We start from the raw sequence: 22,480 nt of genomic DNA, 5'->3' as shown, positions 1-22,480 counted from the left end.
CCACCCTTTTCCTTCAAAACAGCATCAATTCCTCTAGGTACACTTGCACACAGTTTTTGAAGGAACTCGGGCAGGTAGGTTGGCCCAAAACATCTTGAAGAACTAACAATAGTTCTTCTGTGGATTTAGGCTGCCTCAGGTGCTTCTCTCTCTTCATGTAATCCCAGACAGACTCAATGATGTTGAGATCAGGGCTCTGTGGGGGCTCCATGTTCTTCTTTACGCTGAAGATAGTTCTTAATGTCTTTCGCTGTATGTTTGGGGTCGATGTCATGCTGCAGAATAAATCTGGGGCCTATCAGATGCCTCCCTGATGGTATTGCGTGATGGATAAGTATCTGCCTGTACTTTTCATCATTGAGGAGACCATTAATTGTGACCAAATCCCCAACTCCATTTGCAGAAATGCAGCCCCAAACTTGCAAGGAACCTCCACCATGCTTCACTGTTGCCTTCAGACACTCATTTGTGTACCACTCTCCAGCTCTTCAGCGAACAAACTGCCTTCTGCTACAGCCAAATATTTCAAATTTTGACTCATCAGTCCAGAGCACCTGCTGCCCTTTTTCTGCACCCCAGTTCCTGTGTTTTTGTGCATAGTTGAGTTGCTTGGCCTTGTTTCCACGCCAGAGGTATTGCTTTTTGGCCGCAAGTCTTCCATGAAGGCCACTTCTGACCAGACTTCTCCGGACAGTAGATGGGTGTACCAGGGTCCCACTGTTTTCTGCCAATTCCGAGCTGATGGCACTGTTTGACATATTCCGATTGCAAAGGGAAGTAAGCATTATGTTTCTTTCATCTGCTGCAGTAAGTTTCCTTGGCCAACCCCTGCGTCTACGGTCCTCAACGTTGCCTGTTTCAGTTAATGATTGTGTTTCAACCTACATATTGAATTGATGATCATTAGCACCTGTTTGGTATAATTGTTTAATCACACACCTGACTATATGCCTACAAAATCCTTGACTTTGTGCAAGTGTACCTAGAAGAATTGATGCCGTTTAGAAGGCAAAAGGTGGTCACACCAAATATGGATTTGATTTAGATTTTTCTTCTGTTCACTCACTTTGCATTTAGTTAATTCATAAATATAATCTATTATAATCTATTAACATGTCTGTTTTACAGCATTTTTTTCACACCTGCCTAAAACTTTTGCACAGTACTGTACAGTCATGGCCAAAAGTTTTGAGAATGACACAAATATTAAATTCCACAAAGTCTGCTGCCTCAGTGTCTTTAGATATTTTTGTTAGATGTTATTATGGAATACTGAAGTATAATTACAAGCATTTCATAAAGTGTCAAAGGCTTTTATTGACAATTACATGAAGTTGATGCAAAGTGTCAATATTTGCAGTGTTGACCCTTCTTTTTCAAGACCTTTGCAATCCGCCCTGGCATGCTGTCAATTAACTTCTGGGCCACATCCTGACTGATGGCAGCCCATTCTTGCATAATCAATGCTTGGAGTTTGTCAGAATTTGTGGGTTTTTGTTTGTCCACCCGCCTCTTGAGGATTGACCACAAGTTCTCAATGGGATTAAGTTCTGGGGAGTTTCCTGGCCATGGACCCAAAATATCGATGTTTTGTTCCCCAAGCCACTTAGTTATCACTTTTGCCTTATGGCAAGGTGCTCCATCATGCTGGAAAAGGCATTGTTCATCACCAAACTGTTCCTGGATGGTTGGGAGAAGTTGCTCTCGGAGGATGTGTTGGTACCATTCTTTATTCATTGCTGTGTTCTTAGGCAAAATTGTGAGTGAGCCCACTCCCTTGGCTGAGAAGCAACCCCACACATGAATGGTCTCAGGATGCTTTACTGTTGGCATGACACAGGACTGATGGTAGCGCTCACCCTGTCTTCTCCGGACAAGCTTTTTCTGGATGCCCCAAACAATTGGAAAGGGAATTCATCAGAGAAAATGACTTTACCCCAGTCCTCAGCAGTCCAATCGCTGTACCTTTTGCAGAATATCAGTCTGTCCCTGATGTTTTTCCTGGAGAGAAGTGGCTTCTTTGCTGCCCTTCTTGACACCAGGCCATCCTCCAAAAGTCTCCACCTCACTGTGCGTGCAGATGCACTCACACCTGCCTGCTGCCATTCCTGAGCAAGCTCTATACTGGTGGTGCCCCGATCACGCAGCTGAATCAACTTTAGGAGACGGTCCTGGCGCTTGATGGACTTTCTTGGGCGCCCTGAAGCCTTCTTCACAACAATTGAACCGCTCTCCTTGAAGTTCTTGATGATCCGATAAATGGTTGATTTAGGTGCAATCTTACTGGCAGCAATATCCTTGCCTGTGAAGCCCTTTATGTGCAAAGCAATGAGGATGGCACGTGTTTCCTTGCAGGAAACCATGGTTGACAGAGGAAGAACAATGATTCCAAGCACCACCCTCCTTTTGAAGCTTCCAGTCTGTTATTCGAACTCAATCATCATGACTGAGTGATCTCCAGCCTTGTCCTCGTCAACACTCACACCTGTGTTAACGAGAGAATCACTGACATGATGTCAGCTAGTCCTTTTGTGGCAGGGCTGAAATGCAGTAGAAATGTTTTTTGGGGATTCAGTTCATTTGCATGGCAAAGATGGACTTTGCAATTAATTGCAATTCATCTGATCACTCTTCATAACATTCTGGAGTATATGCAAATTGCCATCATACAAACTGAGGCAGCAGACTTTGTTAAAATTAATATTTGTGTCATTCTCAAAACCTTTGGCCACAACTGTATATGTCAGAGCGGCATTGGACTAAGATACAGTGGCATAGTATAGAGTACAGTATATACATATGAGATGGGTGATGCAATATTTACAAACAATTAAAGTGACTAAGATACCGTAGAATAGTATAGAGTACAGTTTACACATATGAGATGAGTAATGCAAGATACGGAGACATTATTAAAGTGGCTAGTGTTTCATTTCCTTAAAGTGGCTAGTGATTCCTAATCTATGTCTATAGGCAGCAGCCTCTGATGTGCTGGAGATGGCTGTTTAACAGTCAGTGGTGTAGTCTAGAACACAATACAGTACATAGAGTTGAAGTCGGAAGTTTACATACACTTAGGTTGAAGTCATTAAAACTTGTTTTTCAACCACTCCACAAATGTCATGTTAACAAACTATAGTTTTGGCAAGTCGTTTAGGACATCTACTTTGTGCATGACACAAGTCATTTTACCAACAATTGTTTACAGACAGATTATTTCACTTATAATTCACTGTGTCACAATTCTAGTGGGTCAGAAGTTTACATACACTAAGTTCACTGTGCCTTGAAACAGCTTGGAAAATTCCAGAAAATTATGTCATGGCTTTAGAAGCTTCTGATAGGCGAATTGACATAATTTGAGTCAATTGGAGGTGTACCTGTGGATGTATTTCAAGGCCTACCTTCAAACTCAGTGCCTCTTTGCTTGACATCATGGGAAAATCCAAAGAAACCACCCAAGACCTCAGAAAAAAATTGTAGACCTTCACCAGTCTGGTTCATCCTTGGGAGCAATTTCCAAACGCCTGAAGGTACCACGTTCATCTGTACAAACAATAGTACGCTAGTATAAACACCATGGGACCACGCAGCCATCATACTACTCAGGAAGGAGACGCGTTCCGTCTCCTAGAGATGAACGTACTTTGGTGCGAAAAGTGCAAATCAATCCCAGAACAAGAGCAAAGGACCTTGTGAAGATGCTGGAGGAAACAGGTACAAAAGTATCTATATCCACAGTAAAACGAGTCCTATATCGACATAACCTGAAAGGCCGCTCAGCAAGGAAGAAGCCACTGCTCCAAAACCGCCATAAAAAAGCCAGACTACGGTTTGCAACTGCACATGGGGACAAAGATCGTACATTTTGGAGAAATGTCCTCTGGTCTGATGAAACAAAAATGGAACTGTTTGGCCATAATGACCATCGTTATGTTTGGAGGAAAAAGGGGGAGGCTTGCAAGCCGAAGAACACCATCCCAACCGTGAAGCGCATAGGTGTCAGCATCATGTTGTGGGGGTGCTTTGCTGCAGAGGGACTGGTGCACGTCACAAAATAGATGGCGTCATGAGAAAGGAAAATTATGTGGATATGTTGAAGCGACATCTCAGAACATCAGTCAGGAAGTTAAAGCTTGGTCACAAATGGGACTTCCAAATGGATAATGACCCCAAGCATACTTCCAAAGTTGTGGCAAAATGGCTTAAGGACAACAAAGTCAAGGTATTGGAGTGGCAATCACAAAGCTCTGACCTCAATCCTATAGAAAATTTGTGGGCAGAACTGAAAAAGCGTGTGCGAGCAAGGAGGCCTACAAACCTGACTCAGTTACACCAGCTCTGTCAGGAGGAATGGGCCAAGATTCACCCAACTTATTGTGGGACACTTGTGGAAGGCTACCCGAAACGTTTGACCTAAGTTAAACAATTTAAAGGCAATGCTACCAAACACTAATTGAGTGTATGTAAACTTCTGACCCACTGGGAATGTGATAAAAGTAATAAAAGCTGAAATAAATAATTATCTCTACTATTATTCTGACATTTCACATTCTTAAAATAAAGTGGTGATCCTATCTGACCTAAGACAGGACATTTTTACTAGGATTAAATGTCTGGAATTGTGAAAAACTGAGTATTAATGTATTTGGCTAAGGTGTATGTAAACTTTCGACTTCAACTGTATGAAATGGGGGATGCAACATGTAAACACAATTTAAAAGTGACTAAGATACCGTAGAATAGTGTGGAGTGTGGTTTATACATATGAGATGAGTAATGCTAGATACGGAACATTATTAAAGTGGCTAGTGATCCATTTCTAAAAGTGGCCAGTGATTCCTAGTCTATGTCTGTAGGCAGCCGCCCCTGATGTGCTAGTGATGGCTGTTTAGCAGTCTGATTGCCTTGAGATAGAAGCTGTTTTTCAGTCTCTCGGTCCCAGCTTTGATGCACCTGTACTGACCTCGCCTTCTGGATGATAGTAGGGTGAACAGGCAATGGCTCGGGTGGTTGATGTCCTTGATTATCAATTGCCGTACCAGGCGGTGATACAGCCCAACAGGATGCTCTCAATTGTGCATCTGTAAAAGTTTGTGAGGGTTTTAGGTGTTGAGCAAAATATCTTTAGCCTCCTGAGGTTGAAGAGGCGCTGTTGCGCCTTCTTCACCACACCGTCTGTGTGGGTGGACCATTTCAGTTTGTCAGTGTTGTGTACGCCAAGGAACTTGAAGCTTTCCACCTTCTCCACTGCGGTCCCATCGATGTGGATAGGGGGGTGCTCCCTCTGCTGTTTCCTGAAGTCCACGATCATCTCCTTAGATTTGTTGACTTTGAGTGAGAGGTAATATTCCTGGCACCACACTCCCAGAGCCCTCACCTCCTCCCTGTAGGCTGCCTCATCATTGTTGGTAATCAAGCATACTACTGTTGTGTCGTCTGCAAACTTGATGATTGAGTTGGAGGCGTGCTTGGCCACGCAGTAACGGGTGAACAGGGAGTACAGGAGGGGGCTGAGCACGTACCCTTGTGGATCAGCAAAGACGGGGTGTTGTTTCCTACCTTCACCACCTGGGGGCAACCCGTCAGGAAGTCCAGGACCCAGTTGCACAGGGTGGGGTTCAGTCCCAGGGCCTTAAGTTTGATGATGAGCTTAGAGGGTGCTATGGTGTTGAATGCTGAGCTGTAGTCAATATTAAGCGTTCTTACATAGGTTTTCCTCTTGTCCAGATGGTACAGGACAGTGTGCAGTGTGGTGACGATTGCATCGTCTGTGGATCTATTGGGGCGGTAAGCAAATTGAGGAAGGTCTATGGTGGCAGGTAAATAAACAAACAAAATACTGCAGAGTTGCTTAAGAGCTAGTCGCAATGCTGCCATCTCCGTTGGCGCCATCATGTCTCCATTTGTAGTCTCCAATTGTATTGGGTCTAGGGCAGGCCTGGGCAATTCCAGTCCTCGGGGGCCTGACTGGTGTCACACCTTTCCCCCATCCATAGCAAACACACCTAATTTAAACTAATTGCATTTTTAACTGAAGATCATGATTAGTTGATTTTTGAAGTCAGGTGTGTTAGCTGGGGCTTGGGAAAATGTGTGACACCAATCAGGCCCCCGAGGACTGGAGTTGCCCAGGCCTGGTCTAGGGTGTTGGGTAGGGTGGAGGTGATATGATCCTTAACTAGACTCTCAAAGCACTTTATTATGACAGAAGTGAGTGCTACGGGGCAATAGTAATTTAGTGCAGTTACCTTCGCTTTCTTGGGTACAGGAACAATGGTGGATATTTTGAAGAAAGTAGGGACAACAGACTAGGGAGAGATTGAATATGTCCGTAAACACTCCAGGCAGATGGTTTGCACATGTATGGAGAATGAGAGCTTTACAGTCCTCGTGAGCGGCGGTGGCCTGCGTCAGCGGCACTGTGTTTTTCTTGAAGGAGGCGAAGAAGGTGTTTAGCTTGTCTGTGAGCAAGGCGTCGGTGTCAGCAACGTGGCTGGCTTTCCCTTTATAATCTGTGATTGTCTGTTGTCCCTGCCACATACGTCTCCTGTCTGAGTTGTTGAATTTCAACTCCACTTTGTTCCTGTACAGTCGTTTTGCCTGTTGGATTGCCTTACGGAGGGAATAGCTGGACTATATGTACTCATCCATGTTCCCATTCACCTCGCCGTGGTTAACTGCGGTGTTTCACGCTTTCAGTTTTGTGCAAATGCTGCCATCTATCCATGTTTTTTGGTTTGGATAAGTTCTAATCGTCACAGTGGGAACAACATCCTCTATCCACTTCCTGATGAACTCAGTCACAGAGTCAGTGTATACGTCAATACTACTCTCAGAGGCAACCGGGAACATATCCCAGTCTGCATGATCAAAACAAACTTTAGGTATAGATTCTGATTGGTCAGACCAACGTTGAACAGTCCTTAACACGGTTACTTCCTGTATAAGTTTCTGCTTATAGGCGGGGAGGAGCAGAATGGAGGCGTGACCTGATTTTCCGAAGGGAGGGAAGGGGAGGGCCTTATAGCCGTCCCGGAAGGGGGAGTAGCAATGGTCAAAAGTGCCCTATAAACAAGTAGCACAGGAGATGTGTTGATAAAACTTCGGTAGCGTTTTCCTCAGATTTCCTTTATTAATGACCCCAAATACAATAAATGCAGCCTCAGGATATGCGGTTTCCAGTTTGCACAATGTCCAGTGTAGTTCTTTGAGAGCCGCTGCGGTGTCGGCTTGGGAGTGAATATCCATGGCAGTGACTAAGACCAAAGAGAATTCTCTCGGGTGGTAATGCGGACGGCATTTGAGGGTGAGGTATTCCAGATCGGGAGAACAAAAGGACTTCAGTTCCTGTACATTACAACAATCACAACATGAGCAGTTAATCAGGAAACATACATCTCCACATTTATTTTTCCTAGAGAGTTCTTTCTTCCTTTCCGCTCAATGGCAAACAACCGAGCATATCCCATATGCTGCAAAAACACCTCTGTCATTCTAGTAGCCATTGCACTCACTACCTGGTTATACTTTGAGAAAACCATCACAAAAATGCAAAACAAGTTTTGTGAATGTTAAAAAGAGCTTGGGCTGGTATCTAATTTACTTATCATCAGGATATTAATTCCTTGGACCATGTTGATCATGTTCTGCTTTGTGTAGAACTGACATTTCAATAGCATCCACTTCATGGGCAATAACAAAGGTGAATGCCATGCCTGCAATTGTCGCGTTTCCTAGAAATAGCAGAAATAGCAGTCGGTGCATATGTACCTCCTCCGACTTTACTTGTCGACTTCCGTCGGCTTCCTTTCGGCTGACCACTCAAACGCGACCATAGACATTAAGGCTAACTCTCTCAGGCAGGATCAGAATTACGACATCCTTTGCTAGTTACAACTATTTCACCATGATCCTTAGAAAAACAAATTGTGCCATAGAGAGCAATAGTAATGGTGTCTTTTTGAAGGCACTAACTCCACCATGAACAAAGCCTATGGGAAAGTTCATGGAGTTATTGTAGGGTTTTTTGATAAACTCTGTGGTAAACACAGGCTTAGGAGATCTTATATGTTTTGTTCTATCAGATAATCTTAATCAGCTAACGTCACTTTCTATGAATTTTTTAAACCATTTATGTTATTTAGAAAGCACAAAAAGGCTTCATAATTCACAAAGGTCATGTTAACTGAACGACATTATCTCATAGAACAAAACTTATAAGATCTCATAAGTCTGTGTTAACCTCAGACTTTATTTTCGGTGTTTATTCCAAAACTCTATTCTTTCCCCATAGGATTGGCTGAACGAACCAGACATAAATCATTTCCTATTTTTAGGACTACAAGCTGGAGAGCTCTATAGAAATAAATAGTAATGGCGTCTTTTTGTAGGCACTAACTCTGACCGACATGGTGGAGTTATTTAATGACGTTTTTGGATAAACGCCGAAAATAAGGTGTGTGGTAAACACAGGTTTAGGATATCTTATACGTTTTCTTCTATGAGATAATCTTGTGTTAACCTCAGACCTTATTTTCGGAGTTTATTCTAAAAACCTATTCTTTCGCCATTCATTTTTCCCATATGGCTGAGCGAACCAGGTCACAGATTTCTGGGTTTTAGGACTACACGCAAAGACAGAAACTCTCTGCTCAAGCTTGCAATTCTCATTCATGCCACAAGGTGGTAGACTATACGGAGCGCTTCAAATTAAAATACTTCCGGCTTCATGCGTCATTGGGTGTTTCTCGATAGCGCTGACGTCATCCACGTATTCCCATCTCCTGGTTTTAATATCTATGACTTTCAGCGTTGTTTCTGAAACCAGGAAGATGGATTTGGAATCGTCGAAATGGGTTATAATATTGTTAGTTTGTGGGCTTTACAAAAGTAAGTTTATAATACTAGCTACATACTTTCAATTACCGTTTTCGTTTGGCTTAGCAAGTTATCCTCTTTGTTGGGGTATTGCATTGGCTATTTCCATTGTAACTCGCAGCTAACGTTACTGTAAATGGTATAGTAGCTAGCTTAGAGCCCAAGGCTCTATCTAGATTCTAGCCAGTTACAACGATTATAATTGCCGTTTTAGTTTGGTTTAGCAAGTTATCCTCTGTTAGGGTATTGTATTGGGTGTTTCCATTGTAACTCGCAGCTAACGTCACTGTAAATGGTATAGTAGCTAGCTTAGAGCCCAAGGCTCTATCTAGATTCCAGCCAGTTACAACGATTATAATTGCCGTTTTAGTTTGGTTTAGCAAGTTATCCTCTGTTGGGGTATTGCATTGGGTTTTTCCATTGTAACTCGCAGCTAACGTTACTGTAAACGGTATAGTAGTTAGTATCCCAAGGCTATATCATTTTTTTTTTTTTTTAATTAAATCTGCCTATAAACAATGTATACTGGTTTAGTCCTTGTAGCTCTAAAATGAGGGAAAGGATACCTCAAGTCACCCAAAGCCTTAGGAAGTATATTCAGGTTAAAGATCAGAATACACACACATGACAAATAGTGATCCCAAGGCTATATCTAGATTCTAGCCAGTTACAACGATGTTGCTGACAGTGAGGTCATATTTTTACCCCATTGCACTCTTCGACAAACACAATTATGTAGCTAGTTTGTTGAAGTCCCATATGAGATGCACTTAGCTAGGTTAGCCAGCTGGCTAGTTAACACGATTGTGAAACTGATAGCTACTGTAGCTCGAAATCTTAAGTCAAGCAGTGAGTGGGCGGCTATACAGGCATTATAGGCTTCAGGATGACTCTGGATGAAATGGTTAGGTGTCTTGGGAATGGGAATACATCACTACAGAAATTGGCCACTTCAATTGTATTTTTCTTTTGTCTTTCAGATGTGAGCTGTAACTCTGTTGAGCAGAAGATTTATGTGGAGCTGAATAACACTGTACCATGCGTTCGACTGCTCAATGCTACACATCAGATTGGCTGCCAGTGTGAGTGACATAGCATGACACACTGGATTTCTTTGTAGAAGAAATGTGGGTGTCATTTCCAGTGACCCCCCCCTTCCCAGAAATGAACCCAAGTACATATTGGTAAAAACATTTCTTACAGTTGACTCTTTTACATTAGCATTTTTAAAAAACATTAAATGGGCCTAATACTCCTACCAAGGCGCACTTTCAAGATGCTAGAGAGCTCAACATGTGAGACTGTGTGTGTGTGTGCGTGTAAGATGGCGCTGCAGTGCATAGCAGCTGTTTTACGGGCTCCTGACCAATTCTGCTAAGTTTATATACAGTATCAGTCAAGTTTGTACACACCTACTCATTCCAGGTTTTTAACATTTATTTTTTTAAACTATTGTACATTGTAGAATAATAGGGAAGACATCAAAACTATGAAATAAGTGTTAAACAAATCAAAATATATTTTATATGTGAGATTCTTCAAAGTAGCCACCCTTTGCCTTGATGATAGATTTGCATCCTGTAGACCTAAGCAAGGCTTTTTCTGTATCCAAAAGGGGCTACTTTCCTGTAATTCAGTTTTTTTCTCACGTTTTTATTTCTTTTTTATTTCACGTTTTATTTAACCAAGTAAGCCAGTTGAGAACAAGTTCTCATTTACAACTGCGACCTGGCCAAAATAAAGCGACGCAGTGCAACACAAACAACAACAGAGTTACACATGGAATAAACAAACGTACAGTCAATAACACAATAGAAAAATCTATATACAGTGTGTGAAAATTAAGTAAAATTAGCAAGGTAAGGCAATAAATAGGCCGTAGTGGCGAAATAATTACAACTTAGCAAATAAACACTGGAGTGATAGACGTACAGAAGATGAATGTGCAAGTAGAGATAATGGGGTGCAAAGGAGCAAAAATAAAAAAAGATATAACAATATGGGGATGAGGTAGTTGGATGGGCAATTTAAAGATGGGCTATGTACAGGTACATTGATCTGTAAGCTGCTCTGATAGCTGATGCTTAAAGTTAGTGAGAGAGATATGAGTCTCCAGCTTCAGTGATTTTTTTTTTGGCAATTCGTTCCAGTCATTGGCAGCAAAGAACTGGAAGGAAAGGCGGCCAAAGGAGGAATTGGCTTTGGGGGTGACCAGTGAAATATACCTGCTGGAACGCGTGCTACGGGTGGGTGCTGCTATGGTGACCAGTGAGCTGAGATAAGGCGGGGCTTTACCTAGCAAAGACTTTTATAGATGACCTGGAGCCAGTGGGGGTATGTTTGGCAGCATGAATGAAGGAGGCTTTCTTGCGAAATAGGAAGCCGGTTCTAGATTTAATTTTGGATTGGAGATGCTTAATGTGAGTCTGGAAGGAGAGTTTACAGTCTAACCAGACACCTAGGTATTTGTAGTTGTCCACATATTCTAAGTCGGAGCTGTCTAGAGTAGTGATGCTAGGCAGGCGGGCAGGTGCGGGCAGTGATCGGTTGAAGACCATGCATTTAGTTTTACTTGCATTTAAGAGCAGTTGGAGGCCACGGAAGGAGAGTTGTATGGCATTGAAACTCGTCTGGAGGTTAATTAACAGTGTCCAAAGAAGGGCCAGAAGTATACAGAATGGTGTCGTCTGTGCAGAGGTGGATCAGAGAATCACCAGCCGCAAGAGCAACATCATTGATGTATACAGAGAAAAGAGTCGGCCCGAGAATTGAACCCTGTGGCACCCCCATAGAGACTGCCAGAGTTCTGGACAACAGGCCCTCCGATTTGACACACTGAACTCTGAGAAGTATTTGGTGAACCAGGCGAGGCAGTCATTTGAGAAACCAAGGCTATTCAGTCTCCCGATAAGAATGTGGTGATTGACAGAGTCGAAAGCCTTGGTCAGGTCGATGAATACAGCTGCACAGTATTGTCTTTTGTCGATGGCGGTTATATCGTTTAGGACATTGTGCGTGGCTGAGGTGCACCCATGACCAGCTCGGAAACCAGATTGCATAGCAGCGAAGGTACGGTGGGATTCGAAATGGTCGGTGATCTGTTAACGTTGCTTTCGAAGACCTTAGAAAGAGAGAGGTTGAACAGGCTAGTAATAGGGGTTGCAACAATTGCGGCGGATAATTTTAGAGAGGGCCCAGATTGTCTTGCCCAGCTGATTTGTAGGGGTCCAGATTTTGCAGCTCTTTCAGAACATCAGCTATCTGGATTTGGGTGAAGGAGAAATGGGGGGGGGCTTCGGCAAGTTGCTGTGGGGGGTGCAGAGCTGTTGACTGGGGTAGGGGTAGCCAGGTGGAAAGCATGGCCAGCCGTTGAAAAATGCTTATTGAAATTCTCGATTATCGTAGATTTATCGGTGGTGACAGTGTTTCCTAGCCTCAGTGCAGTGGGCTGCTGGAAGGAGGTGCTCTTATTCTCCATGGACTTTACAGTGTAACAGAACTTTTTGGAGTTTGTGCTACAGGATGCAAATTTCTGTTAGGAAAGCAAAAGCTAGCTTTTTCATACTGCCTGTGTGTATTGGTTCCTAACTTCCCTGAAAGGTTGCATATCGCGGGGGCTATTCGATGCTAGTGCAGTACGCCACAGGATGTTTTTGTGCTGGTCAAGGGCAGTTAGGTCTGGCGTGAACCAAGGGCTATATCTGTAACTTGTTCTACATTTTTTGAAGATTGTGAGGAAAGCACTTTTAAAGCATAACCAGGCATCCTCTACTGACGGATTGAGGTCAATATCTTTCCAGGATACCCGGGCCAGGTCAATTAGAAAGGCCTGCTCGCTGAAGTGTTTGCCGTGTTTGACTGTAATGAGGGGTGGTCGTTTGACCGCGGACCCATTACGGATGCAGGCAATGAGGCAGTGATCGCTGAGATCCTGGTTGAAGACTGCATGGAGCTGAGAGAAAATGTTGACATTTTTCAATAACTTTTTTTCTGCATTCTACACATTTTGCCATGGCTAATTTTGTGTCTTTATGCTCAAACAACAAAATCAACAAGGACCCCAATTTGGGCATGTGGCCTGCGTGCCCGGTCGGTAATCCGTCCATGCCAATAGTACTCCTAAATTCATAGTCTATTTCATTGGTTTCATTGTTTTAGTTTTTATTTAGGTGATTTCTAGTTCTTAAAAGTTTAGATTATTAAAAAATATCTAGGTCAATAATTTTTTTCTACAAACTTTCTGACAGGTTTTAGTCTAAAGTTTACACTGAACGCATTTTTCCCTCCTGAAAATTTATTTCAAAAAATGTGGGTGGCGGCAACAATTTAGCAGCAGCGGTATGCCGCTGCTAAATTAATACAGGGAAACACTGACTGTGGTTTCTATCCAAGCTGTACTTTTTGTAATGCTGGAATACAGATCGAAGATTTGCATACTAAGACAAGTGTTTTTTCTATCCTGTGTGTCAGCCTCGATATCAGGTGATACAGGTGTGATCCATGTCTTGGAGTCTGAGTCAGATCTGGAATGGCCTTTGAGCAAAGGACCCAATCCTCCTTATATGGTTCTGTTGGAATCATCCCTCTTCACCAGGTAGGCTACACACACAGCCAAAAACATTTAACCCACTCACTCACTGTGACTATCGTTCATCATAGCCGCACAATGATATGATCCATGTCCTAGTAGCCCCGTCACGCTCAAGGATTGTCTTCTCTCTACAGGTCCATCATGATGAAGATGAAGAATGAATCCAACAGGGTAGCTGGGGTTGCAGTGGTGGTCCCAAATACTAGCCCACCAGAGTTCTCGCCACACACGACATGTCCCAATGAGAACACAGGTAGGTGGATCAGACGTTAGGACTCCAGTCCGTCAAAATGACTATAGTACCAGTCAAAAGTTTGGGGGCAGCTACTTATTTTTTTTTTTTACTATTTTCAACATTGTAGAATAGTAGTGAAGACATCAAAACTATGAAATAACACATGGAATCATATAGTAACCAAAAAAGTGTTAAACAAATCAAAATACATTTTATATTTGAGTTTCTTCAAAGTAGCCACCCTTTGCCTTGATGACAGCTTTGCACACTCTTGGCATTCTCTCAACCAGCTTCATGAGGTAGTCACCTGGAATGCATTTCATTTAACAGGTGCGCCTTGTTAAAATTTTGTTTGTGGAATTTCTTTCCATAATGCGTTTGAGCATTGTTGTGACAAGGTAGGGGTGGTATACAGAAGATAACCGTATTTGGTAAAAGACCAAGCCCATGGCAAGAACAGCTCAAATATGCAAAGAGAAACGACAGTCCATTACTTTAAGACGTGAAAGTCAGTCAATCCGAAATATTTGAAGAACTTTGAACATTTCTTCAAGTGCAGTCGCAAAAACCATCAAGCGCTATTATGAAACTGGCTCTCATGAGGACTGCCACAGGAAAGGAAGACCCAGAGTTACCTCTGCTGCAAAGGATAAGTTCATTAGAGTTACCAGCCTCAGAAATTGCAGCCCAAATAAATGCTTCACAGAGTTCAAGTAACAGATGCGTCTCAACATCAATGGTTCAGAGGAGACTGCGTGAATCAGGCCTTCATGGTCGAATTGCTGCAAAGAAACCACTACTAAAGGACACCAATAAGAAGAAGAGACTTGCTTGGGCCAAGAAACGTGAGCAATGGACATTAGACTGTTGGAAATCTGTCCTTTTGGTCTGATGAGTCCAAATTTGAGATTTTTGGTTCCAACCACCGTGTCTTTGTGAGATGCACAGTAGGTGAACGGATTATCTCCACATGTATAATTCCCACCGTGAAGCATGGAGGAGGAGGTGTGATTGTGTGGGGGTGCTTTGCTGGTGACACTGTCAGTGATTGATTTAGAATTCAAGGCACACCTAACCAGCATGGCTACCACATCATTCTTCAGCGATTTCCCCATCCCATCTGGTTTGTGCATAGTCCCACTATCATTTGTTTTTCAACAGGACAATGACCCAACACACCTCCAGGCTGTGTATGGGCTATTTGACCAAGAAGGAGAGTGATTGAGTGCTGCATCAGATGACCTGGCCTCCACAATCAGCTGACCTCAACCCAATTTGAGATGGTTTGGGATGAGTTGGACCGCAGAGCGAAGGAAAAGCATCCAACAAGTGCTCAGCATATGTGGGAACTCCTTCAAGACTGTTGGAAAAGCATTCCAGGTGAAGCTGGTTGAGAGAATGCCAAGAGTGTGCAAAGCTGTCATCAAGGCAAAGGGTGGCTACTTTGAAGAATCTAAAATATATTTGGATTTAATACTTTTGGGGGGTTGCTATTTGATTTCATATGTGTTATTTCATAGTTTTGATGTCTTCACTATTAGTGTACAATGTAGAAAATAGTCAAAATAAAGACAAACTGTTGAATGAGTAGTTGTCAACTTTTGACTGGTACAGTATGTGATCTTTTCTAACTGGGGTGCTTTTTAAACATAATTTGTTTTACTTGGTTTACTTTTTCCTCAGGTGTATACTCCGACAACTATGGTCCTAATTTGGCACACTGTAACACTACTGTATGGAACCCTCTGGGGAACGGTCTATCCTATGAGGAATTTGACTTCCCTGTCTTCTCCCTGAAAGAAGACAACGAAACAGAGTTCATCAAACAGGTGAGGGATCACTTCAAGCTGTCACATCCCAGTCAGGATTAATATCATGTCACTTAATGACCATTAACTGTCTTTATCCGAAGAACATCCTACAGTATTTCTGTGTATTGAAACTGTACCCTTCATTCTGATAAATGTATCCACTCTACTTGCAGTGCTACTTGGACCATAATCGTGCAGTGAACGGCAGTGCCCCGCAGTACCCTTTGTGTGCCATGCAGCTCTTCTCCCACATGCACGCAGTCACCAATACTCCAACCTGCATGAGACGCAACGACATCAACTTCAGCATCAACCCAGGTACACAAACAGCCACTGTTGTTAGCAGAGATACATTATTGTTAGGGCCATGCTTTTTAGGCGCTTTGCTTTTACCAGTATTTCCAGTTTTATCCACTAGGTTTGCTGCAGGTAGAAAATCCTAGGAAACGTTCTTTAATTGTCTCCAATCAATCAAGGAATGTCTGGTTATGTTTGGTGGGGGCAGGGCAGGACCTGGACTTTCTGCTGCCCTAGCGGAGACAAAATCTGACGCTCCTCCCTCATAGGCCTATGCTACAAATTAAACACAATTTTTAACACATCTGGTTAGTAGGCGATATAATCTGTTCAATGTCAATAACAGCCTAATATTTTCTATTTGATTACATTGATAAAATCACCAATGCCCTGGACGTTCTGCCGCCCTAGGCGAGACAAAAATAATTACATCTTAGACATCCTTATGAAGCATGGCACTTTCAAAAGTTACCTTTGCACCCAGACAGAGGCTCTACTGACACAGAAAACTGTAAGCTTTAACTGCTGGCTACTCATTCGTTGTATAACCCAACAACAGAACTGCTTCCCTAAAAGCTGCCTGGGTTTAAACAAACATCTCTTTTCAGAAAGAGAAAAGCTCAATTAATAGGAACAGAATAGCAAAGTCCATTTTTTTTTTTATCTCCTTGAATATTATAGGCGCAGTTTAGCTTCAGATTGTCATCGAGAGGAATCAATATATCCCCATATGCATCGGAGTCATATCTTTCGCAGACATTTTAGAGCTTTTTTCTACCATAAGGCATCACCGAGTTAAGCATTGTTATAAACTCAGCAAAAAAAAATTGTAAATCGTGTGTGAGCGGTGTGGTCAGCATGTAAGATGTTTGGTGCAGAATTTCTCAATGAAAAATTTTGCTTGAAAACGAGTCGTCTCTCGTTGAATGACAACAGACTTTACTGAAGAATCCCTACTCTTGATCAATCAGACAAAGGGGCGTAGACTTTGGATACTGATTTCTGATTGCCTCAACAACAAAGAAATGTGTGCCCAAACTGCCGACCAAAGCCTTACCAAAGTCCAAAGTGAACAAAATCGTCACAGCATATACACAAACTCTTCCGAACTGTATCGGCTGGGAAGCATGCAGACGTCTTAAGCCATGGAAGGCGTAGCTCTGCGAATCTTGAATTGTGAGGTGAAGATTCACTGCTCTACAAATAGTATTCCTTGCCAAATAATAGGCTTTGTGCGATTTTAGATTCGCACAGCTACACCTCCCCTGGCTCAGGCGATTTTCCCCCCCCCCCCACCACCACCAAACACACGTACAACCAGACATTGATTGATTGGAGACGGCTTGTGTCAATTTAATTAATGTGTGTAAATGTGGGAGGCGTATATCTGCAGATCTTAATCGCACAAAGCCTATTTGGCATTGTGGCTAGGTTGGTCAGCAGACTTTCTACCTGCTGCAAACCTAGTAGATAATGCTGGAAATAATGGTAAAAGCAAAGTGCAAAAAATAAAGTATAAAAACCATGGCTCTAATTATTGTGTATATGTGAATAGTTAGTATTCCCATTCCGTCATGTACACTGAGTGAAAAGCTATGATTCACCAGGTGAAAGCTATGATCCCTTTAAATACCAGTTAAATCCACTCCAATCAGTGTAGATGAAGGGGAGGAGACATGTTAAAGAAGGATTTTTAAGCCTTGAGACATGGATTGTGTATGAGGGTGAATGGGCAAGACAAAATATTTAAGTGCCTTTGAACGGGGTGTGTCAAGAACTGCAACGCTGCTGGGTTTTTCACAGTTTCCCGTGTGTATCAAGAATGGTCCACCACCCAAAGGACATCCAATCAACTTGACACAACTGTGGGAAGCATTGGAGTCAACATGGGCCAGCATCCCTGTGGAACGCTTTCGACACCTTGTAATCCATGCCCCGAAGAATTGAGGCTCTTCTGAGGGCAAAACGGGTATAACTTAATATTAGGAAGGTGTTCCTAATGTATTGTATACTCAGTGTATCTCTCACCCACATATCTACCTCCCTCACAGAGATGGTGTGTGACCCTCTGGGTGATTATAATGTTTGGGGTTCCATCCGGCCCTATAACGACACCGTCTTCGGCCACAAGGAGAACGAGAGCGTTGTAATAGCAGCAGCCAGGGTGAGTGACACAAAGGCCTGCCTCCCTCTTACACATCTTGTCACGTGTTCACAAGATGTTTTAATGCTGTGTTCATAACCAAGTGGAAAGGTGGTAATTACCAGTTGTAAATACCAGTTGGATGCTTTGAGCTCGTTGAGAAACCCAATTGGCTAATGGCCAACAAGCTACATCAACAATAAACTAAAAGTACAGCTATCATGCTTGTAAATTGTAAAAAAAAAATGGTGTTCAAACCCCATGTTAATAGATTGCTTTTTAGAAATATTATTTTGTTACATTTAACTGCTTAAAATTCTGTTATCGTGGCCATTTCCTTAGTAGGTGACGTCAGAGGTCAGCATGTGTAAGAAGTCGGAGCTCAGGGATGATAGACGAGTTTCCCACTAGTAATTATGAGTTGGAGGGGTTTTCAAGTGGATTCTTCCCAGTCGTATGTGGTAAATACCACCTTCCCACTTGGTTATGAACGCAGCATAAGCCTTTTGGAATTTATGCAAAACGGTATACAAGATGAGCCACATTCCCGTGTGTGGTATACACATCTTGATTTAAGGAGCTTAAAAACTGCTTTGGTAATTTGCTCAGTACCATTTCTCTTCCTATACAATCCTTACATCGTTTTTTTCTTGTTTGGAGTTCATGAGAAATTGACTGGACACCTTGCACTCTCCATTTTTGTAGCTGGACAGCAGGGCATTTTTCTGGGAGGTTTCAACTGGAGCAGAGGGAAGTATCTCAGGGTTTGTCACTCTGCTTGCTGCTGCCCAGGCACTGCGTGAAGTCACTCATGAGGCCCCTCCCACACGGAATATCCTCTTTGCCTTCTTCCAAGGGGTGAGTTCCTTCTGTCTCCCTAAGCAAGTCAGTCTAGTATGTGTCAATTATGGTACATGAGTCCCATGTGGTCACTATCATATAGCAGTATTGTTTAGTGTTTTACTATATGAGCGAGGATGTTGATCGCTTATTCCTCTCTTTCAGGAAACCTTTGACTACATTGGCAGCTCTCGGATGGTTTACGACATGGAGAATGGCAAGTTTGTGATAGACCTGGACAATGTTCACTCAATACTAGAGATTGGTCAGGTAAGGACATGCGTATACAGTCTCATTGAATACTCAAACACATGCAGGCATCTTTTTGCAAAACACATGGGTATACAATCAACCAATACTGAGTGATGGATCTTTTATGTTATTTGTAAGGTGGCCGTGCATAGTGGCACCAACCTCTTTCTCCACTCAGACCCTGTGTCCAGGAGGAACAACACTGTCAATGATGAGGTGAGGGAGGATTTTTTTTTTCTTTCTTTCTTTGTGTCTCTTACCTAGGCCACCTGTTTTTTTTCTATACTCTTTATTCTCTTTTCTCCCAACCCACTTTTCCCAACCTCTTACTCTGTTTCAGGTTAAGAATCTTGTGAACAATTTACAGTCCTCCACGGCTGGGCTCAGCTTCTTATTGGTTGAGCCTAATGTCTCTCAGCCGCTCCCGCCCTCCTCCCTCCAGCGTTTCCTGCGAGCTCAGCCAATCCCAGGGATTGTGCTTGCAGACCACGAATCCGCTTTCAACAACAGGTGAGTCAGTGTTTGACTATGGTCTGTCGTTGCTGTTCATTTTTATTACGGCAATATTAATCTTGCCTGATTTCTTCGTTAGTAGTGAGGAGTGTTCTGTCCTGTTTGCATGCACAGATACTATGAGAGTTTTTACGACAACGCTGCTAACCTGAACCTGACTTATCCATCTGACTTGAGTCCAGAGGAACAGCTGGAGTTTGTGACTGATACGGCACAGGTATTCTTACCAGAGCAATCCCACTGATACATCCATTGCAGTAGGTACAGTTGCCTTTACATTGTGATCCATTGTTACAATAATGTATTCTCCCTCCCTCCCTCCACTCTTTCAGTCCCTTACTGATGTGGCTACGGTGGTTGCACGTGCTCTCTACAAGCAGGCCGGGGGAAACGAGTCCCTAGTCAACACCATCAAAGCAGACCCCAAAATAGTGAGACTCGGTGAATGATTACCTGTTTAGCTGTTGTACATGTCATACTGTTATAGTCTGTTATTTTTCATGACTGTCAATATTTCTGTTAACATAAGTCACTTGTTCATTCTCAGCATCTAAAATATTTTCAAGCAGAATTATTTGACCAAACACTCAATCTCTCTCTCAGGTTACCCAGATGCTGTATGGGTTTCTGGTTAGTTCCAACAACAGTTGGTTTCAGGCAGTGATGGCCCCAGAACTAAAGAACATTCTCAGTGAGTTTTAGTTCACACTGGGAAACACCCTTTAACCCTACAGAGGCAGTCTGCTTCTACCAATGTCATAAACACACAGGCAGATATGGAGCATGTGTACATGTTTACTAGTCAGACACACTTGCATCCATAAAGAAGGTATTGAGGTACTTGGGTCTTCATTGCTTTGTGTTTTTCTGTCTCCTAGAGCCCAGCCCACCAGAGTACTATGTTGGTGTTGCCATGTCTTCCACTCCAACTCGTCTGGTCCAGTACCTCCTGGCCAATTTAACTGGAGCAGTCACCAACCTCACCCAGAGTCAGTGCCAGAAGCCAGATGAGCTGCCGAACGAGAGCAGACAGGTAGGTGTGCCGCTGGATCTGTCTGTCTGTGTGCAGATGTATAGCGTATCACTGTTTACATCGTTAGTAAAAAATAGTGTTTATTTGTACACTATGGTGCTGGAATCCCACCACACTCTCATTCACTGTTTCTCTCACAGATGTACTCCTATCTCTGGGTTCAGGGCATTGTCCCACCCAACAGCACCCAGAGGGATTCTTTCTGCGTGCGTGCATCGGTACGCCTGACCAAAGCAGTGTCTCCTGCCTTCGAGCTGGGAGAGTATGCTTCCAAAGACTATTCCACGTGGACAGAATCACGGTGGAAGTTCATCAAAGCTCGAATTTTCCTAGTAGCGAGCCGGGACTTGGAGGTAAAACTGCAGTCTTCGTACCTTCCATGATCCACATCTGTTTAATCAATTACAGTTGTGTTGCTTAGGTTCAAGTGATTTCTGTTTGAACCAACTATCATGTTTAGGTAGGGAAATAGTGTCAAATTCATTGACAAGTACAATCATGTTTTTTCTCCTACAGCATTCACCTCTTTCTTCCTCTTAATTTGTCTCTCATAGATGCTGACCTTAGGTGCGGGAGTGGCTGTGTTGTTCACATCCCTACTGGTGACATACTTCATCAGCACCAAGGCAGACGTCCTCTTCAGCTCCATGAGGGAACCCGCTAGCGCCGCCTATTGATTACCTCCAGGCGTTTTAACCTGTGACCAGCGACCACTGCTCTCCCAACCAAACAGGAACAAACAGCGTTTTTTTTTTTTTTTTAACACACGATAGGTAGACAGGCAAAGAGGTTAAGCAGAATAGATAGTTTTATCTGTGTGAGCCTGATGGACTTACACAGATGAGGTTTAACACATAACTGGAATTGACTGGTCCGGACTCATCAGGGTCAGATTGCGCTGGTCTATGCCAGTGTAAAAGATGTTGATATTTTTTTCTTCTTTTTTTTTTCAATCAAATAATGTTTTGTTTACTGTATCATGGAAGTAGGCGTTAAGCTTTGTTTGAATGTGTGTGCTTGCGTGCGTGCGTGTGTAAGTGGGAGGTGAGTGAGTGCTTGCAAGCGTGTGCAAGTAAGTGTATAATGTTGAGGATGAGGTTGTAGTATGTTCAGTAGCTTTCTTTTCTCTGTCTGTAGTATACTGATCTGTCATTTCTAGGGAGAATGAAACCTTACGTCTGGCAAATAGAGTTTGGATGTGGGTTTAGCTGAATGACCACTACAGCTGTGTTCACACAGGCAGCCCAATTCTTCTATTTACATCAGATCTTTTCACGTCAGATCTTTTTCAGAGCTGATCTCATCGGTCAAAAGACCAATTAATGAAGAAAATATCAGAATTGAGTGACTGAACACATCCTGATTTGCATTCAAATGTATATATCAAAATGGTATTATTTTGTTTGCAGTCTATAAAAATCTACTTTGTTATTTTAAATCTATTAATAATTTTCAGGATCGTGCCCGGAGGTTTTTATGTATTGATGGAAATGTCAAATGATACGGGGTGTGTTTGTAAGTGAAGGTGATCTCTGACCAACTGGGGAATAAATGTGATTATTGCCTTGATAACTAAATAAACATGGCTTTTCCAATCCTCTAGTGTTGCTTCTCTACTATTTCCAGGCATGTGGTGTAGTACATGGCTTAGTATGTTTTTTTCGTCTTCAGAGTAGTAGTTCTACATAGAGGGCCTACAATAGGCTACTACATCAGCCTTGAGGTTCCACGAGAATGGGGGGGGGTTACAGTTATTGCAAAATTCTGGGAACTTTCAATAAATTCCTTGTTTTTACAGAAATCCTGGTTGGAGGTTTCTGGATTTCCTGCTTATTCCCTCCTGCTTGCAAGAATCCACCAACCAGGATTTTTTTGAAATTATGGA

At 42.7% G+C, this 22,480-nt stretch overlaps 1 protein-coding gene across 1 annotated transcript; it reads left to right on the top strand.

Annotated features, from left to right (window-relative positions):
* Positions 1–8,586: 8,586 nt before the first annotated feature.
* On the top strand, positions 8,587–22,192 carry LOC106600387 (nicastrin). The gene is made up of 17 exons (XM_014191693.2): positions 8,587–8,892; positions 9,861–9,962; positions 13,351–13,474; positions 13,606–13,724; positions 15,390–15,535; positions 15,691–15,835; positions 17,866–17,978; positions 18,663–18,815; positions 18,963–19,067; positions 19,188–19,265; positions 19,390–19,559; positions 19,677–19,779; positions 19,895–19,993; positions 20,166–20,253; positions 20,441–20,595; positions 20,736–20,948; positions 21,150–22,192. The coding sequence occupies exons 1-17, from the start codon at positions 8,676–8,678 to the stop codon at positions 21,270–21,272; spliced, it is 2,253 nt and encodes a 750-aa protein (XP_014047168.2). The 5' UTR covers positions 8,587–8,675; the 3' UTR covers positions 21,273–22,192.
* Positions 22,193–22,480: the final 288 nt, after the last annotated feature.

Source organism: Salmo salar, chromosome ssa03 (genome assembly GCF_905237065.1).
Source record: "Salmo salar chromosome ssa03, Ssal_v3.1, whole genome shotgun sequence".
NCBI classification, from domain to species: Eukaryota; Metazoa; Chordata; class Actinopteri; order Salmoniformes; family Salmonidae; genus Salmo; species Salmo salar.
Note: the sequence above shows the minus strand (reverse complement) of the source record. Positions and strands in the feature narration are given on the sequence as shown.